The sequence below is a fragment of the Triticum dicoccoides genome, chromosome 7A (genome assembly GCF_002162155.2).
Source record: "Triticum dicoccoides isolate Atlit2015 ecotype Zavitan chromosome 7A, WEW_v2.0, whole genome shotgun sequence".
Taxonomy (NCBI): Eukaryota; Viridiplantae; Streptophyta; class Magnoliopsida; order Poales; family Poaceae; genus Triticum; species Triticum dicoccoides.
In genome coordinates this window covers 296,815,081-296,835,962 of record NC_041392.1, presented here as the reverse complement: position 1 = coordinate 296,835,962, position 20,882 = coordinate 296,815,081, and the positions used below count along the sequence as shown (strand labels likewise).

General features: G+C 46.8%; 2 protein-coding genes across 2 annotated transcripts; both read right to left on the bottom strand.

Annotated features, from left to right (window-relative positions):
- Positions 1 to 11,291: 11,291 nt before the first annotated feature.
- Positions 11,292 to 12,345, bottom strand: LOC119328257. Its single transcript, XM_037601272.1, has one exon. It carries the CDS (start codon positions 12,130 to 12,132, stop codon positions 11,419 to 11,421), a length of 714 nt encoding a protein of 237 aa, XP_037457169.1. The 5' UTR covers positions 12,133 to 12,345; the 3' UTR covers positions 11,292 to 11,418.
- Positions 12,346 to 12,481: 136 nt separating this feature from the next.
- Positions 12,482 to 13,978, bottom strand: LOC119328258. Its single transcript, XM_037601274.1, has one exon. It carries the CDS (start codon positions 13,593 to 13,595, stop codon positions 12,885 to 12,887), a length of 711 nt encoding a protein of 236 aa, XP_037457171.1. The 5' UTR covers positions 13,596 to 13,978; the 3' UTR covers positions 12,482 to 12,884.
- Between the last annotated feature and the right edge of the window lie 6,904 nt (positions 13,979 to 20,882).

Sequence of the window (20,882 nt, the reverse complement as noted above, 5' to 3'; positions counted from 1 at the left end):
ATATGAGTTTATGTCCTCTACATCATTCACTTATTGCTAATTCTTCAAGTTGGTTTTTCTGCTAAGTGAATGTGGTCGGACCCTTCCCCCTCTATGCTAAACTCAACCCAATCTGTTCACAAATTCTTCATGTGTGTTCTATTTGAAACTCGTTCAAAATCTTCACTGTGTCCTTGTCAGCTGAAGAAATTGCGAACGAAACTCTAAAACCTATCTTATCTAAATTTTCGGCTTTGCCGCTCAAACCGTTCCGCATCCCATGATACACTTATCCTTTCACCCACGATCGCACACGATCTCCACCTCTCAGCACGTGGGTGACACATGTCATGTGAATGAGAAGGGTCAGGGGCACGTTCGTCCAATTTCTTCGGGCGAACATATTTTCACCATGGCTATAAATACCCCTTTTCCCCTTCCTCACTTCTTTTACTCCGCTTGACTTCTCTCCAGCTCGAGCTTCTCAAACCCTAGCACCGCTGCTACTTCATCGTTGTCGGTGAGGAAGAGCTTCACTGCCTCGACCTTGTTGCCTCCGTACTTGCACCGGCCGCGGAAATCTTCACTCCGCCGTCGCCGTAGCCGTCTTCCTCCGTCGAGTTAGGGCGTGGAAGATCTACACAGACGAACTTCACCTCTCCACCTCACTGTTCGTCGTGTTCTTCATCCAGGGTAATTAAAAGTTACTTTTACTGCCCTCGTTGATTCGAATGATTATCTACAAAATCTTCAAAGGTGTTTTCTTCATATCTTCACACACTAAAACACCTCTCATATCATCTGTTCTTGATTCGTTTCTCTAAGCTATGTTTTTCTTCAAGATTCCTCAAATGTGTGGATTTTTAATCTACACATCTCTGGAACCTAAGACAAAGAACGCTTAGTGAAATTCTTCAAGACTCATCTGGTCAAATTCCTCAAACTTTTTATTTTTTACAAAACCTTCTGAGAACGCATATGACCTCTCCAAATTCCTCGCAACTATACTCTGTTCACAGGTACTCATGTTAGCTGCTGAATCACTAGGTTCTCATCAACTTAACTCATTTGCAGTGTTCCTCGAAGAAAAGTTACATACTTCAGAGAATTCAATTGTTCAAATTCCTCAACTGAAGAAAATGGCTGACGGTAAGAAGCCACAGGAAGGAGGAAAGCGGGCTGAGGTTAACACATCGTTTGAGATCCCTGATGATATATATGCTAGGTACTGCACACCTCCTGAAGGAAGACAAAAATCAGCGCAAGGTGCGCTTTCAGAAGATAGAGAGGAGATGGGCTAGAGAGTGGAGGGAGTACAGATATGTCACTCCCAAGTACATGAAGAAATTCGCATTCAATCCTCCATGCCCAAGACCTCCATTGGCACCTGGCCAAATAGCTGATCCCACTAGCCTCAAGCGCGGTGAGGACTATCCTGATGAATGGGCCAAGCGCCAAGCCAAGTTGGCTAAGTAAGCCAGAGAAGTAGTGAGGAAATTCAATGAAGACTCTGCTACTGCTGCTGCTGCCTCTGCTGAGGCCTCTGCTGTCAAGCCGAAGAAGGCTATGTCAAAGAAGCCTGCGCGCAAGCCAAGTGCTTCACCAACAATGCCCTCAAGGCCAAGTTCCTTAGCAATGCCCTCATGGCCAGAATCCTCAAAGCCCTCACGACAAATTCCTCATGCTGCTCCTGCTCCTTAAAAATCCTCAGCTCCTCCAAAGTCCTCGGCTGTTCTGACAAAGTCCTCAACACCTGTGCATCTTGCCTCGTGCCAAAGGACTACACACATCTCAATTGCCTCAAGAGCTTCAGCTAGTTCCTCAGCTGCACCAAATTCCTCAACGGGACCCTCTCTACTGAAGACAAAGGCCACTGCTGGACGAGGTCCTGGCCCTAGTCCTCAGAAGAAGCAAGTCGCCTTCCAAGTGTCATCTGAAGAAGACGAAGCTGATGATGATGAACTTGTTGAAATCATCAGAGATAGGCAAGTCAGGGCCGCTAGAGCCAATGAAACAAATGTGCCACTGCTTTTGGATCCCAAGTTGATCATCAAATACATTGATGTATGGCACAAGAACCCCAACACTCCCATGCCTGATTTCAAGCGGACTCCTGGCCAAAGTCACATGCTGACCCATTTCATCCAAGAAGAAAAATGGAAATATGAGAAGGCCAGGCAGATCAAGAAAGCGCAGTACAAGAAGGAGCACTATCTGAAGAAAAACGTTGTCTCTATGACAACTAAAGAACTTGTCACTACTCAATCTGAGATCAAGAAACTCAGTGATGAATTTGACGCATACCATGCTGATTGGCTTGGAGCCAAAGTTCGTTTTGTGAGACTCGCTGACAACTTCACCTCAAATGTTGCAGCCCCAATGCAACAGGAAGTTCCTCAGGCTGAAGCATCTACTCAGCCGACTGAAGAACATGCCAACATTGCTGATGAAAATCAGGCTGCTAAAGAAAATGTGAGTTCCAGGGCTGATGACTGCATTCCAGCCGCTGAAGAAATTGCCAGGGCATCCTCTAGTGGTGCACCTGAAGAAACTGAAGAAATCAGGGCAACTGCATCAGTTGTGCCTGAAGAAAATCAACTAGATTCCTCTGCTCCTCCTGCGCCAACACCAACTCCAATCCTTCCATCTGTATCAGATATTCATATGTGAAGAAGACCAAGGCTGTAGAGCGTGCAGCAGTGAAGAAAAGGAAATCATCAGCTACTTCAGATTCTTCATCTCCGAAGAAGATGAAGCCTTTGACCAGTTTATTTGCTAATCCCATTGATGCTGTTCAAATCTCAACCATGCCATCAAAGGACCTTGTTCCTTTTGGTGAAGAATATGAGATCCCTAGCGGATCTGATGAAGAAACTCCTTTAGTTGCTTCGTCTGAGCAGTTGGATGAAGAAATTGAAGTGGATACGATCCCTTCAACACATGTCATCTCCTCGCCCATGCCTCAGTTCACAACTGAAGAGGCTGGCGTTGAAGAAATGGAAGATGAAGATGTGGACGTTGGCTGCTCCACACCAGTAATAAGCGATGAATTCTGGGAAAGCCAGCATCCAAACTCTCCAATGTTCACACCGTTGCGGCAAATACCTTAGTCACCTGCACAAACTGTTTAAATGGGTTCTAAATAAACTCACCCCACTTCATCTGTGCGTGAAGAAATTCCAGCCACTAGCGCTGAAAAAACTGCTGCTGCTGAACATCTGAAGACACGGACTGCCACTGAAGAGGAACCAAAAATTCCTCAGCCTGAAGAACCTGAGATTGCGATTCCTGAGGTCGTGATGCAACTCACTGACACTCCTCTGCCCAAGCCAAAGGATCCATTCTCACGCAAGCAAAAGTTCAAGGCTGATGATTTCTTCGACGAGCATGTATTCTTCGAAGACTACAACCCATATGATTCTGCTCGTATAAGGAAGAGGCATTTCTGGACTGCTAGTCAAGCCAATTTCTATTCCTCAGTGTTGTTCAACAAAGAGAAAATCTTCTATCATGAGCACATTCCTCACGTGGATATGGAATCTCTGCCGTGTTTCGTGCCAGTCCTCAGTGTTCTTCACGACGCTGGACTGTTAAACTTTTGCCCTGACATCTGTGATTGGAATGAAGAACTGATTCTTCAATTTTATGCAACGCTGCACATCACAGGAGATTCTGAAGATGTGAATTCATGGGTGCTGGACTGGATGACTGAGAACACTCACTACACAGCACCAGCTTCTAAATTGCTTCGTGCCTTACCACTCAGTCCTCCCCTTGAAGAAGCTCGTTGCATCTACAGTGAACCTGAGCTTACAAATCACTACATGCAGGTTCTGATGAAACCCTTGAAGCCAGGTCAGGCCCCACGGACCAAATTCCTTGTGAAGAAATTACTCTATGTGCCAAGAACTGTCTATCGTATTCTTACGAGGACAATGAGTCCTATCAAAGGCCACGATTCATTTGATGAGGAAATTGTTGGCATCATGAAGAATCTGGTATTCAACATCGTTCATGGCATTCCTGTCAATTATCATGATTTCTTCATGAGGACTCTGGCAAATGTTGCACTGTCTCCGTTTGAGCTGAAGCCTTATGCACCTTGGATTATGAGATTCCTCAGGACAAGGTATTCACTCAACTACAAAGCTGATTTTCAGAATCACCTCAGCTACTTGCCCCCGATTGAAGTCCTCAAGCAGACCTATTCCTCAGTTGATGAAAAGGGCAAGGCACCAGCTGTTATAGATGAAGGCATTCGTCCATTGGATGGACAGTTTTGCAAAGCTGCCTCTTATTCCACCAATGATGACTCTGCCAATGCACCCAAGTCTACTCCTCAAGCCACTGCTCCTCATGTGATGACTGATCGTGAGCTTTTGCTTAGTCTTTACCAGAAGGTGGATCGAAATCATAAATGGGTTAAGCGTTAGTTTGGTTAATTTCTTCACAACATGACTGCTACACACAATGCAGTGAAGAAAAACCATTACTACCTCCTCAAGCCACTACTCCTCGTGTGATGACTAGTCTGCACCTCCACCGAAGAAATTCAAGAAGGTCAAGGTTCCTTCCTTGGTGGCCAGCTCATATTCTTCATCGCGCGACACTAATGAGAATGAAGACTTGGACGACACTGCGGCAGGCCCTACTACGACAAACGACCCCAACAACGTTGGCGCTCCTTCATCAACTTGATATTCTTCAGGGGCGTTAGTCCTCATATTCGATCCTTTTGGTCATTTGATGACAAAGGGGGAGAATTTTGAGTTAGTCTTCAAGCGGGTCTTTCTATATGGGCGTTTTTTTTCAAGTTACAACTCTCGTTCTTCTGAGACTTTATTGGATCGAGTTGTAAACTTAAACCCGATGGTGCTCTGATACTTTCGATTTGTTTTTTTGCATGCTTATTCCTCATATATGCTAATGCACGCATGATGAATTACATCAGTCACCATATTTCATCATGCATTTCAAATTCTTCACTGTTATATGTCAAATGCGTGTATGAATTACAAGATATAGGGGGAGATCTCCATGATTCAACTCTTCAAGTGTGCGTTGTTTCAAAAGGAAATTCCTCACTATGCACATCTTCAGGGGGAGTTCTTCTATATCTTGCAATCAAATTCCTCAATATCAGTATTTACACTTCATATGTTTATCCCCGTTGAAAACTTAACCTATATTGTCATCAATCACCAAAAAGGGGGAGATTGTAAGTGCATCTAGTGCCCCTTAGTGATTTTGGTGTATTGAAGACTTATAGGTTAAGGGACTAATGCGTTTGTGAGTGTACACAGGTCTATAAGTCTATGAGGAGTTTGATATTTACAGAGAAAGTCGACCCCTAAAAATGAAGTTCTTCGACTGAAGACTTTGGATTTCTGAAGACTTTCTGAAGACTTTGAAAGTGAAGAAATTGGTGTGACCTTGAAGACTTGGTATTCATTCGAGGAACATGAAGCGAGAAGACTTTTATTTTCGTAGTTTTATTTTCTCTTTCTTGAGTCATAGGAAACACCGTACTGTTAAAGGGGGTCGAGGAAATACTAAGGAAAAATTTCCATGTGATGCTCAACTCAAAATCCTACACCTACCAATCCCTTCGAGTGAAGCCTTTGGAAATCTCATATAGTCCAGTCATATTCTTCAGTGACAGAGATGAAGTTCTTCTGGTCTCTGAGGAATTTGTTCTGACTGAGGAGTTAGAATTCGCCAGTGCGGATTTCCTACACAGTGAGGAACGTGATAGCCCTGAGGATTTTGCTACTCAAAATTTCGACCGTTTCTGTGCTATGCGCCAGCTGTCCCAAAATATCTATCCACCTAACGGTCATATCATTGAAGGGCATTTATGTCTTATCATGTCGGGCTGCTCCCTAGGCTATAAATAGCCGCCCCCTACAACCACTAGCTGGTTGGCTGCTCCGAGAGAAACTAACACTTGTCATTTGAGAGCAACCCATCCTCTGAGGACTTTGAGAGAAAATCATCAAGTGAGGAAAAAACCAAACCCAAACACCTACAAACCCCAAGTGATTGAGCATCACTGAAGAGATTGATCCTGCATGGATCCGACGCTTGTTACCTTTGAAGACTGTGCTTCTTCCAGAAGGTTAGGCGTCATGGTCTAGAGCGTCCAAGAGGAATTGTGGATCGCTGAGTGACCGAGTTTATGAAGGTTCGGAAGTCACCTGAAGACTTACCATGAGTGATTGGACGAGGTCTGTGTGACCTTAGTTCAAGGAGAATACGGTGATGACTTGGTGTCCTGAGCTGCGTGTTCAGGACTGGGTGTCCGGGACTGTGTGTCCTCGAGTTCAAATACCCAGCCGCTCCAACCAGACATACAACTGAGACAGCAGTTGGAACTGGTCTACCAAATCATTGTCTTCACCAAGCTTACTGGTTCTATTCCCTCATCTCTTTCATTTCCTCATAACTGTGTTGTGAGTTTGTCCATATCTGTGTTTGAAGACTTTGACTGAAGACTTTCTCAATTTCCTCAGTTCAATTTTCTTCAGTCTGTTTGTCTTCATCCTGTGTTATCCTGTGCTTACGCTTCCTGTACTTTGTGTCTGTCTTCATTTCATCATGATGACTATGCTTGTATTCTGTTATGTTTACTTTTGAGTACTTATTCCGCTGCTAGTAGTTCTTCGCTAAGGAATTTCCTCACCGGCAAATTCCTCAGTGAAGAATTTCACAAAAATCGCCTATTCACCCTCCCTCTAGTCGATATAATGCACTTTTAGTAGCAACGGTGCATACTCAGGGAAAACACTTTTACCTTGAAATATAGTGGAGGGATCATCTTATAACGCTATCGCCGTACTAAGCAAAATAAGATGCATAAAAGATAAACATCATATGCAATCAAAATATGTGATATGATATGGCCATCATCATCGTGTGCTTTTGATCTCCATCTCCAAAGCATCGTCATGATCTCCATCGCAGGGCCGGCCCTGGGGTATAGCCAGTGGGGCGACGACCCAGGGCCCAGGCGAGAGGGGGCCCATGATGTAGTATGTATACATACTATTGCCCAGCAAAAAATACGTAAAAAACAAGATGGGCTAGGGCGCGAGGTCCATGTGATCGATTACGAAGCGTTACGCTAGAGGCTAGCGATCGGTGCCGGCTGCTCATTTTCTTTTCCTTCATTTGGAGTCTGGACGGTCCTCCTGCCTGCCGCTCGTCGCTCGGCGCCTCGTCGGCCGCCGCCGGCTTGCCGCTGCGCACGCCGCACAGCAGTCTGGTAGCCCAAAGTCTGCAACGGGCCAACGAGGTAATTCATGACCCATTCCATCCATCAGTTTCTTCAGCACGTGAGTACACCACAATCCACAGAGTTAGTAATAGTACATATACGTATCCATGATCCATCCATGCTCCTGATGACCTGATCCATCCCCCAAAATCCCAATTTGACAATTTCAGTAGTATATTTTAGTTTTTATTTACTATGTACGTATTCAACTATCCATCCATGTATGTCTACTAGGGTTCCAATCATCTGATATATAAATTCTTAATTCTTTGTACACTCTTTTCTTCATGATTTTAGGACATTATCCTGCCCTGTTGCCTAATAAGAAGCAATTTTTGGGTGCTGAAAAAAGGAGAAACAAAGAAAGAAAGTGATCCGAAACTTTAACCACTGATTGATTCTTTGAATAAGTACTTTACATTATTGACAATGCAATTCTTTCATTGACCAGTCGCTTTAATCAGTTGAAGAAACTTGAGGTAATCATGTCATATTAGTTTCATTTTGCTATCTTTTTGATATTATTGTCGTTGATGGAGTCGGTTTGAAATTAGTTATTATTGTTGTCGATGGAGTCTGTTGAATTATTATAGTCAAATTTTAAACTAAAGATGTATGGTTGAAAGTTACATAGGGGCCCATGTCGCCGAGTTCGCCTAGGGCCTCCCAAAACACAGGGCCGGCCCTGCTCCATTGTCACCGGCTCGACACCTTGATCTCCATCGTTGCGTCATGGTCGTCTCGCCAACTATTTCTTCTACAACTATCGTTAATGTATAGTGATAAAGTAAAGCAATTACACGGTGTTTGCATTTCATACAATAAAGAGACAACCATAAGGCTCCTGCCGGTTGTCGGTAACTTTTACAAAATATGATCATCTCTTACAATAAGTATATCACATCATGTCTTGACCATATCACATCACAACATGTCCTGCAAAAACAAGTTAGACGTCCTCTACTTTTTTGTTGCAAGTTTTACATGGCTGCTACGGGATTCTAGCAAGAACCATTCTTACCTACGGCAAAAACCACAACAGTGATTCGTCAAGTTTTCTGTTTTAACCTTTTTCAAGGACCGGTCGTAGTCAAATTCGATTCAACTAAAGTAGGAGAAACAGACACCCGCCAGCCACCTTTATGCAAAACTAGTTGCATGTCAGTCGGTGGAACCGGTCTCATCTGCGTGGACATGTAAGGTTGGTCTGGGCTGCTTCATCCAACAATACCGCCGAATCAAAATAAGACGTTGGTGGTAAGCAGTATGACTAACACTGCCCACAACTCTTTGTGTTCTACTCGTACAACCTACTTGGGGTCTTCCCTAATTCAGCATCCCCCTGCTATAACTGCCGGAAGGAAAAAGGGAAGAGGGAGAAGAGAAGGAAGGGGGGCGAACCCCCTCATCTCCTTCTCCAATTCGGCCTCCTACCGTAAGGGGGGCGCGCCACCCCTTGTGGGCTGGTGTGCTCCCCTCCCATGGCCCATGTGGCCCATATGTTCTCCCCGAGGGTTCCGGTAACCCCTCCGGTACTTCGATAAATACCTGATACACTCCGGAACATTTCCGGTGTCCGAATACTATCGTCCTATATATAAATCTTTGGTTCCCAACCATTTCGAGACTCCTCTCCATGTCCGTTATCACATCCGGGACTCCGAACAATATTTGGTCACCAAATCATATAACTCATATAACACAATATCGTCAATGAACGTTAAGCATGCGGACCCTACGGGTTCGAGAACTATGTAGACATGACCGAGACACATCTCCGGTCAATAACCAATACCGGAACCTGGATGCTCATATTGGCTCCTACATATTCTACGAAGATCTTTATCGGTCGAACCGTTATGACAACATACGTAATTCCCTTTGTCCATCGGTATGTTACTTGCCCGAGATTCGATCGTTGGTATCTTCATACCTAGTTCAATCTCGTTACCGACAAGTCTCTTTACTCATTCTGTAATACATCATCCTGTAACTAACTCATTAGTCACTTTGCTTGCAAGGCTTCTTATGATGTGTATTACCGAGAGGGCCTAGAGATACCTCTCCGAACTCGGAGTGGCAAATCCTAATCTCGATCTATGCCAACTCAACAAACACCTTCGGAGATACCTATAGAGCATCTTTATAATCACCCAGTTACGTTGTGACATTTGATAGCACATAAGGCATTCCTCCGGTATCCGGGAGTTGCATAATCACATAGTTGAAGGAATATGTATTTGACATGAACAAAGCAATAGCAATAAAACTGAACGATCAATATGCTAAGCTAACAGATGGGTCTTGTCCATCACATCATTCTCCTAATTATGTGATCCCGTTATCAAATGACAACTCATGTCCATGGTTAGAAAACCTTAACCATCTTTGATCAACGAGCTAGTTTAGTAGAGGCTCACTAGGGACAGGTTGTTTGTTTATGTATTCACACATGTATTAAGGTTTTTGATCAATACAATTTTAGCATGAATAATAAACCTTTATCATGAATAAGGAAATATAAAATAACAACTTTATTATTGCCTTTAGGGCATATTTCCTTCAGGTGCAATACCAACTTCCCAGACCTCTTTGAGGAACTTCATACCTCCACGCGTGGGTCCCGCCACACTAGATGGATGGGCATTGGGGTTCTTGTGTGGCCTCCGTGGATGATTCATCATAAGTTTGTGATTGAGCGTGCCCCTCTTCGGCAACCGACTGATGCTCTCTACAAAATGTGTGGCTACTTGCAACTATGGAAACCGCTTAGCCATGGTAGCGGGATGCCATCGACATCTTCACTTCAGATCTTCAGGCGCTGACTCTTCGTTTGGCGTTGCCGCTTCCTCCACCACCTCCTGAGCCGGATTAGTCCCTGGGACTCACCGCATTGACGCCGCTTATTTATTGTGTACTATTCAGGGCTTGTTGAGTTGTGCCCTCAGTAAAACCCCTTTTTCATACTTTAGTGAGTGAGTGAACAAACACACTAAAACATGTCTATATACATCCGATTCATAAAAAGTTAGAACATCTTATATTTGTGAATGGAGGGAGTAGTTATTTTACAAATACATGATTTAGTTTGTAGAGAGATGCATGATTTTTTTAGGCAGAGAAATACATGATTTTTTTAGTAAGAGCTTGATTGCATTATATTGAATTTTGCTTGTTCATGTCGTTTGTCAATTTAGTTTGGATGCTGCTCATGGGCCGAGTCAGAATTCCATGTCAGACTGATTGTGTATTCAATGGGCCAAGCTAAAATGGACTCTGGCCTCATCAAAACACAGAAGAAATTCCCCTAAAAAACACACACACAGAGGAAAGAGGAAACAAAAAAAAATTGTGGTGGGGAAAATGAAGAAACGGAAGATGCGCCGCCGCGGAGGTCGCCGCCAGCGTCCAGCCTGGTTCTTTCTCCACGAGGTCTCCCTCTACTCCCCGACCTTCGACTAATAAGTTGCGCAATTGCGCTCTCTACCACTCACATATCCGCTTACGTGAGTACTTGTAAAGGAGACATCTCTTCTTTCTTGTTTATCATTTACAACATCCATTGGCGTTACTGCATGTAGAATGATATGAAAACAAGCGAAATTTGACGCCTGCTAAAGTTTTTGCGACCGAATCTTTCTCAGATTATTGTGAAACGTTAAGAACGGGCAAAATAATCCAGGTGCTAGGGTACATGCTTGTGCCATTTTTGGGCTCTGGATTCGTAATAATGTACATTGTGATATACTACTTGAATGATACTGTAGAAATTCAATTAAAAAAAGTTCCATATCCGTTAACAAGAATATTCAATTCTAGTGCCAGACTGCACATCCATGTGGTGTGAGGGGGTGGTGGGGAATCTGGGTAATTAAATGGATTTATTCTGCTAAACACAAGATTAGCCCTTGTGGCTTCGACCTGGCATGTTTAATGTACGCACAGCTAGATCCACCAACCATAATTGTCAAAATTAAGTATACTTGCATCACAAAACACATCTTCAAGCATGAAATGGTCAAATGGATCAAAACTTTGGTTTCTCTTTCTACAATTTGCTGTACATTTCTACTGTATGCATGTTGGGAAAAATGTACCAAGGTCAGCTACTCCTCAAAGAGGCGGATGCTAATCGCATGGCGTCAAGAGTGACTAGGGAGTATCTATGAGCTAAGAATGTTTAGGAGAGAAACTTTGTTCCGGACTAATTTCCTGAACAGATGGCCTGCTTCACTCTCAAGATCTCCCATACTGCATTCTAACTCCTGCAATTGCTCCTCCTCAAAAATAGCTGCCTTTTTCTTGTGAAATGCCTTGGAAACAAGAGATTGTTTAGGCATGTCGATTTGCTTCGACAAGAGGTGGAGTGTGGACTCAAGTAGAGAGGCCGTCAGCTCCCTCGCCTTGGTCAACAGCCTGACCATTCCATACTCTGCCTTGATGGAAGCAGCCTTGTTGCATGTCTTCTTGAAATGTTTCTTAGCCCTCTTTGCCAAGCGGGTATAAGACTGGATCTTGGCTTGAACGGCTGCATCATCTCCTTTTTTTAGAGCCACTTGCAGATCTTGGATGATGGTCTTCAACTCGATGAAGATCTCTTGCATGGTGCTGCAGAGATCCTTCAGCTCAAAAGAGCATTCCATCTCTCCATCCAACATCTTCCTCTGCTGGGAGGAGCTAACTTGGTTGCTTGGCAGGCAGATAATCTCTTCAACACCATTGTAGATGTTTCCAAGCATCCTCAGACCACCACACATTGTGCTGATGGTAGCAGAGGAAGAGATGCTTGCCTCTAGGCTGTGAAGCTCTTGCTCAACTTCAGCCTCGCTAGCTAGAGGCCTAGATGGCAAACTTGTTGATCTTAGGTGGCAAGCCATATCTGATCTTGAAGATTTTGCTTGTATTGTGGTTGGAGAGAGAAGAAAGCAGAAACTTTTAGTTTGCTGTGTCTACCATTCTGCCGAGACCTATTTATAGAGATGTGTGGAAGCAGTGGCATGCCATGCACTTTCGTCGAGATGAGCAATCACATTCCCATGTTCCAACTATTGGCAGCAAGAATGAGCTGTGTGGCTGAGTCTGTTGCTGGACGTGAGTCCACTATTAGATAGTGGAGGGGCGAGGGAGGGGCTGATGCCTCTGCAAGGGTTTCACCGCCGGTGTGACCCAACGGGAGTGATGCAGAGGCCTCGCATGCAGGCGGGGTGGGGGGTTACCAGCTCCATTTCAAATTACACCATTTTAAAAACTAAGGATTGTTTTTATCAAGGAGAGATGAAATTATTTTAGATAGCTTCAATACCCAGATATTGATTTCAAAATGGAGATTTAGTTTTTGCTGCAGTAATTTGTAATTTTCACATATGTATCTGTTCTTACACAACAAAAAACAAATAACAGCGACACTTCATGTACACAAAACAAGATCTGGCAAATAAGGATCTCAACCAAACTATTATGACATCACAAAAATATATTGCGGGCACGAAATAGATCAAAATTTGGGATTTGTTTCTGTAATTTTTTGTACATCTGTATTGTATATACATCTGGGGAAAATGTGAGATTGGCTAGTCCTCAAAAAATCGGATGCCAATAACATGATATGAGTGACAAAGCTCCTGGAGATCTATGAGCTAAGTATGTTTAGGAGGGAAACTCTGCTCTGGATTAATTTCCGGAACAGGTGCCCTGCTCCACTCTCAAGATCCCTGATACTGCACTCTAAGTCCTGCAATTGCTCCTCACAAACAACAGCTTTTTTCTTGTGAAATACCTTGGAAACTAGGGACTGTTTAGGCACTTCGATTTGCTTCGACAAAAGGTGCACCACGGACTCAAGTAGAGAGATAGTCATCTCCCTTGCGTTGGTCAATAGACTGACCATTCCGCTATCCATCTTGTCCGAAGTCGCCTTCCTGGTAGTCTTCTTGAATTGTTTACCAGCCTTCTTCACCAGTCTGATGTAAGACTGGATCTTGGCTTGGATGGTTGCATCATCTCCTTTTCTTAGAGCCACTTGCAGCTCTTGGATAATGGCCTTGAGCTCAACGAAGATCTCTTGCATGTTGTTGCAGAGATCCAGAAGCTCGAGAGAATATTCCGTCTCTCCATCCAATATCTTCCTCTGCTGGGAGGAACAGACTTGGTTGCTTGGCAACTGGATGATCTCCTCAACAGCACCGTAGATGTCTCCAAGCCTCCGCAGGCCATCGCACATCGTCTCGATGGTGACGGATGAAGAGACACTTGTCTCTAGGCTGTGCAGATCTTCTTGTACTTCCGCCTCAGTGGTGTGATGCCTTGAAGGCAAGCTTATTGATCTTAGAGCAAAAGCCATATCTGCTTCGGAAACTAATCTCTGTATTGAGTTGGAAGGAGTGAGGACTTTAGGAGGAAAGAGCAAGTGTTGTCTTGATGTGTATAGTCTTGTCTTGAGACCTATATATACAGAGGATGGATGTGATGCAGCATAGTTTCAATGGTAGACAAAGGGAATCATGAAATTTTGTATTCTAGATGCTGCCGATCAAGGTTCTTGATCTGGGAGCAGCGTAGTGATTAAAACATTATAGCTGTCTAACTCTTAGCGTGTTACACTGGTGCGCTGGCTATCTTCCCGGTGAGATGTCACGTTGTCATGTTTCAGTGATGAACAGCAAGAATCTTCTTGGTGGTTTATAATAATGCTGGATCCTGGTGCAAGCACATGCATAGCTTTATCTATGTGTTTTTGCTTGCATCGTCGGTGCAAAGCTGTTCTAATTACAATGTCAAACCTTGATGTTTGGTGCTGGCATGTTTAGGTGGCTTTGAGCAAGATCCACTGTACAAGGATAATCTGCTTGTTGTTCGTTCAACATATTGTCCCCTTCTTTTTGGGTTTTGTATGTCAATTTCATATTAAGTAATTGTACCGACGAATTTGCAATGTGCTTTTCCTGTTCTAATGATCTTTTACTTTTGCAAAAGCGTGCCGTAAATCATCTCCAAAAAATCTCCAATGTAAATATATATTTATATAGTGACATTGTACATAAGCAAAACCTTGTTGGTACTGAATTTCTCCAAAAAAGTTGATTATATTTTGTTTCTTCCTTACTGCTGGAATGATCTTTCGTTGAGCATATGAGGCTATCCGCTGTCATGTCTCCATTATTTGCAGCAAAGTCATCTGCACGAGATGCAGTTTGTTCATGGATCAAAACAGGTGGCAGCATGAAGCAAAATGAGGAGGAAGCAACCTTGTTGCTTCTTCGTTGTACCTGCTAGATAGGAGGAGTTGACTTCAGAATTCCTACCTAACCTATTTCAGCGATCCGTCGAAATAATCCACGTGTTCTACAATTTTGTAGTGCATTGCGTGCATCTAGCTGACCTTATCACATTGTTATGTTCCAAGTATTGACAACAAGAATCTGCATAGATATCTAATATATATGTGGGCACGAAATGAGCTGGTACAGCTTTAGATGGCTTGTCAACTCTTGTCTAGATTGTTGGTGCTTGGATGTATAACTTGTATTAGTCATACAATCCGTTTGTTGGTCATTTGCCACACCTGTTCAATGTCCAGACTTTTCTTGTTGATTCAATATATTTTTCCCATTTTTTGTTTCTTGAAGCATTTCCCATGTGAGTAGCATGGGAGTTTCCTCGAAACCACAGAACACAAACGTCTAAGGTGTGCTTCTGGCTACATAATTATCCTGATCTAATAGTGTGAGTTCCATAATAAATGCTTGTCTAAAGTCAGAGAGCATTTTTATTTAGTATAAAGTTGTGTTAAGAAAACGTTATTCTCTCCTGAACCGTTCCACGTTTCAGGTGATTGTTCCATTGCCAGCTACATATCAATATCAAGTATATATGATCAAATGGGAAGTGGTAAAGAAGACAACATTACACCAAATCCTGCAAAGAAGCAAGCCGCCAGGATATAACGTAGACGACAGTGGCATCTGCATACATGAAGACAAAAATTGACCAAAAGGGATGTACCAAAAAGTTGGTTCTGATGATATGTTTTGCCATTTATATTTACATTGGACTTTAGTGGGATGATAAGCAAATCCTCTAAAAGGTGGACGCCAATCACAGTCACAGGTAATTGCAGTTGGGCCTCTACAAGCTGAGAGCACTCAGAAGAGAAGAGAGACTCTGTTCTGTATCATTTTCCTGAACATGGCCTTGACTCCACTCTCTAGATCAGCGATGATCTCCAGTGCCTGCAACAGATCCTTCTTGCATGCGGGTTTTCTCTTCTGGAATGTCTGGGAGACAATAAGACACCACCTGCCAGAACCTAGCATGGCCAGTGGTCTCCTGTGCTTCTGTAAGTATCCTGATCACCCTGCTATTGTCATTGTGATCAAAACCAGTTACCTTCCCAACCTTCTTGACATGTTTCTGCATCTTGCTTGACACAACGGATGTGGGACAGAATCTTGAGCCGCACGGCCGCGTCATCTTCCCTTTTCATAACCAAATGCAGCTCCTGAACACTCATCTTTACCGAAAGAGGCTTTCGCCCCGCTTTATATATAAAGCAAACCACCAGAGCCACAAGATCCAACAAAGGTTCACACCGCACACACACGCAAAGGTAGCACACTCACAAGGTCCACCGAGGGTTTTGCCGAGGGCACAGCTCAACACACCCTAAATAAACGAAAACAGGGTAGCATCGGCCACGAAGGGCTAATGCGACTCAGGCGGAGGTGGAGGAAGCGGCAGCTCCAGGCGGAGGGCCATCACATGAAGATCTGCGATGAGGATGTCGATGGCGTCTCGGTCTTGAGGACAACTAAGCGGTCACCAGAGCTGCAAGTAACCACACATTTTGAAAACCGCGTCAGTAGCATGTCGAAGGGGCGCACGCTGGATCACAAGTTTATTGCGGACCGTCCAAAGCGTCCAGGCAAGCACCCCAATACCCAGCCTCCTAATGTGGTGGATACGTTGTGGAGAGGCTTGGATTTTCACAAAGAGGCCGGAGAAGTTGTTGTTACCCAACGTCCGCCGACCGCCGACCACCTCCCGGAAGCAACTCCAAAGGAATTGCGAGGACACGCAGGTGAAGAAGATGTGATTCAAGTCCTCTTCCGTCCTGCACAAGGGGTATATCCCATCGCCATGACCATTCCGCTTGAGTACCTCCACCCCTGAAGGCACCCGTCCCCGGATCCATTGCCACAGAAAGATCCAAATCTTCAATGATAGTCTAATCGCCCAGATTTCCACAAGGGTCTTTGGGCCGGGAGCTGCCGCAATGGCCTGGTATAGCAATTTGGTGGAGAACCGACCCGAGGGCTCCAGGTGCTAGGAGATGCGATCGCTCGTCTGATCCATATCCGGGGTCTGCAGAGCAATGCACTCAAGGAGTTCCTGTCACGCGACAAGTTCCGGTGGCCCAAATGGCCGCCGGAACGCGAGGCGCCCTAAGTCAATAAGGGCCACCTCGACAGAGATCCTAGGCTCCACCGTGATGGAGAAAAAGTCTGGGAACCGGGCGGCGAATGGGCGATTCCGAACCCATCTGTCAAACTAGAAGAGTGCAGAGGCGCCGGACCCCACCGAGATGGAGGTCCCGATGTGGAGAACTAGAAGCAGTTGTATGATGGATTGGCAGAACTGAGAGCCGCACGACCACTGACAGAAGGCGAGCGGTTGGCCCCAGAGATATTTGTTCTGGATGATGTCAAGCCAAAGGCCGCCCTCCCCATTCGCAATCCGCCACAACCATCGAGTCAGCAGGGCAATGTAAATGCATTTGGAAGACATGATACTGAGCCCGCCTTGGTCACGGGGTTTGCAAATATCAGGCCAACGCACCATATGGTTTTTCTGCTTGTCGCCCTCCCTAGCCCAGAAGAATCTCGCCTGATACTTGGCAATCTCGTGATGGAGGGTCTCATGGAGGCTGTAGAAGCTCATGATGTATAGGAGCAGGTTGGAAAGTGAGGAGTTGATGAGCATCGCCCGAGCCGCCTTGGACAACCATCTGCCCTGCCATGGTTCGACACGGTGTTGGAGCTTGGTCACCGACGGCCGTAAATCTGCCACGGAAAGCCAAGAGTCACTAATGGGAATCCCCGGGTAGTTTATGGGGAAAGATCCCAGCTGGCAATTAAGCCGGTCGGCAACGCTCTGGCGATCGGCAGGGGAGTAGCCCATAACCATCACTTTGCTCTTGTTGAAGTTGATCGTGAGACCCGACCATCTGAACCGTCGGCAAGGGACATCTGTTGGAAGCAAAGGAGGAATTTTAGATTAGTGATGTTGGCCGCAGAGCCTTCCACCATAATAATGGTGTCATCAGCGTATTGTAGGAGGGAGACCGCACCCCCTCCCACAAGGTGTGGGACCACACTACGGATATGACCCGCGGCCTTGTCTCGAATGGTAGCAAGAGCGTCAACCACCATATTGAACAAAAAGGGGAAGAAGGGGTCGCCTTGCCTAACCCCACATAGGGTGGGGAAGAAGGGGCCAATCTCCCTGTTAATGTTAACCGCGGTACGCCCATAGGACACCATCTGCATGACATGGGTGACCTAGCGGTCGTCGAAACCCTTGCGGAGTAGGACTTCCCGAAGGAAGGGCCAAAGCACTGTGTCATAGGCTTTATGAAATCCAATCTTCGGGAAACCGCCTTTTGTTGTCTAGAGCGGACCTCATGAAGGACTTCATGGAAAACCAAGACCCCATCCAGAATATAACGCCCTTGGATAAAGGCCGGGGATGACTGATGTGGCCAGCTAATGAGGTCACCCTATTGGCGTACCCCTTTGCCAGGATGCGGAAGATCACGTTGGTCACCGTGATCGAGCAAAACTAGCGAATGTCCGCGGCCCCAGACACCTTGGGGATGATATTGTTGATCCCGTAGTTAAGCCACGACAGGTCGATGGAGCTCACATAGAACTCCTTGAAGAACGCCATCACTTGATGCTTAATGACGGTCGAGAAGGTCTGGAAGAACTTTACCGGGAGGCCATCGGGGCCTGGGGTGGATGCCGGATTCATGCCCTTAATGGCCAACTGAACCTCCTCCTCGGTAAAAGGGGCCGTGAGAGCCGCATTCTCGGCCGCCTAGACGCGCCGGTGCTCGACCCAAATATCTAGGGCCAGAGCCACACCTCCCTTATGGGAGGGTGAGAAGAGGGCTTTATAAAATACATCGACGTGCGTGCGAATCTCAGCCGCACGTTGGAGGAGGTTATCACCGTCCCAAAGGAGGGGAATAGTGTTATGGCATCGCCGGCCATTGGCGATGGCCTGGAAGTATGCCGTATTGGCGTCACCCTTGAGGACCCATCTCTGGGTACCACGTTGGTGCCAATAGGCCTCCTTGGTCGTGTAAATTACCGTCAGCTGGTCCTCAAGATCATACCAGAGCAGCCACTTGTCGGAAGACAAGCCCGAGGAGTCTGCCCGAAGGTCTAAAGCCTAGATGGAGTCGAGAAGTGCTTTCTTATGCTCCCTCAAAGTCCGACCGAGGTTAGCTCCCCACAACTTCATAAACTGGCGCGCGCGTTTAGTGCAAAAGTGCCACAGCCGAGAGGGACCGGTGAGGGGAACCGCGGGCCGCAATCCACCGGTCGCGGACAACCTCGACAAACCCATCCTGCTTAACCCAGAAAGTCTCGAATCGGAACCGTGGGGGTTGTGGCGGACGGTCGTTCTCCGAAGAGAGGAATATAGGGACGTGATCTAACCCGATCGTGGTGATGGCCCGGAGAGAAGCTAGGGGATAGCGGAGCTCCCACTCCGGCGTCACGAGGACACGGTCTAGGACGGACCGCATCGGGTCGACCTGGCGGTTGGTCTGGGTGAACCTGGCACCAACCCTATCTACTTCTCAAAGACCGAGATCCGCGATGTAGTCGTTGAACATCTACATCTGAGGGTAGTTGACTAGATTATTGCTTTTGTCCTCAGCCGAGCGGATAAGGTTAAAATCGCCCCCAATCACCACAGGCAGTTGAGCGTCCAAGACCTTCCTCAGAAGTTCGTCGAGGAAGGCCTCGAAATGGCGGTGGTCGGCGAGGCCATAGACTATGAAAATCTCCCATTTGAAGTTGAGAGCCCTTCCAAAAATCTCCATGCTGACGAAAAACTCTCCCCTATCCATGCCACCCACCTTGAAGGTGGCATCCTTTACGCCTAAAAGGATGCCACCCGAATGGCCTGTGGTCCCACTAGAAGGGAGCCAGTGCTAGGAAAACAGGTGAGAGCTCAATTGCTCAAGCTCCGGTTGGAATATCCGTACGCATGGTTTCTTTGATGGCCACTATGTCGATTCTCTCGTCTTGCATGTACTCGATAAGTTGGCGGCGGCGGCCATCCTGGCCGAAACCACGGATATTCCAGAAGAGCGTCCACATCAGGGGGGCCATCGGGGGGCTGCTTGACCCCAGGATGAGGGAGGCACTTTGCGCACGCAAGTCAGTGGTGCGGGAGCGGGTGCGACCACAGATCTCCACCACCTCCGTCGAAGTCACCCCATGCGAGGATGGGGCAGGGGTGGATCCGGAGGTGGTCGCACTTAGAAGGCGCGCGCGAGTCTCAGCCAACCTCCCATCCAGGATCCCGTGAGTGCGGATCACCTCTATCTGGACTAAGGGGTACCCACCTCCCCCTGAAGACGATCGCCGAGTCTGCGGCGACCTTCGCAAGATGGCCAAGCTGGGCCGACTCAAGAGCAGAGAATGAGCAATTGGAAGAACTAGCAGGAATGACTGGAGTACCTGTCTCGAGGTTCCGGGTTGTCGCACGAATCTCCGCCCGCTCGGGGATGGACGGAGCCAGGCTGTTCGCTGGTCTGGCCGCGTCATTCTGAGCGCTGCGCCGCGAGGCCGTCATTGGAGTCGACGCGGACCTGACCCGCCTGGAGTAAGCCATAGCCCATGGTGGGTGGGGGTGGGAGGCCACCGGGGTGGTCACCACCGTAGCCTTGGCCACCATCCCAGCCGACGGGGAGGACGGGGCAGGCACGACCTAAACCATGCAGCACAGCTTGCTCGGCGGAGGAGCAGTCGAGATGGCCAGGCGGGGCGGCGAGGAGTCATGGGCACGACAGAGGGGATCCATCTCGGGCTGCTTTGCGGGTGGCAGCACACTTGCAGCTGGAGGCCCTTGCCCGCACAGCTCCCCAAGTGAGAGCAGGACAAAAGGCAGCGGTGCCGACTCGAGCTCGGGGGAGGCAACCACCGGGCCAAATATCGGGACAGCCGAGACGAGCCGGTCGTCAGGGGTCTCGGTGGCAACGGGAACGACGATGTGGAAGGCCCTGGAAGGGGAGCGCGGGGATGAAGCCGGGAGGACTATCATGCCCACACTAGATGTGTCGCTCGTGTCCGCCACAATCAGCAAGGAGCCAGCACCAGTCAGGGAAGGGGTTGGGTCCACCAAAGTGAAGGAGGAGGTTAGAGGGGAGCGGACGAGCGGCCCGGACAAGAGGAGAGGCTGCGCGACCCGAGTTCGATCGGCCCCGACCCACCACTCCTCGGTGCCGTCTTCGGAGGCTCGCGGGAGTTTGAGCGGCCACGTTCCGAAGTCTCATCATCATCCTCCACGTCGAAGAGTCGGGAGCGACGATGATGCCGCCCGCGGTATTCGTCAT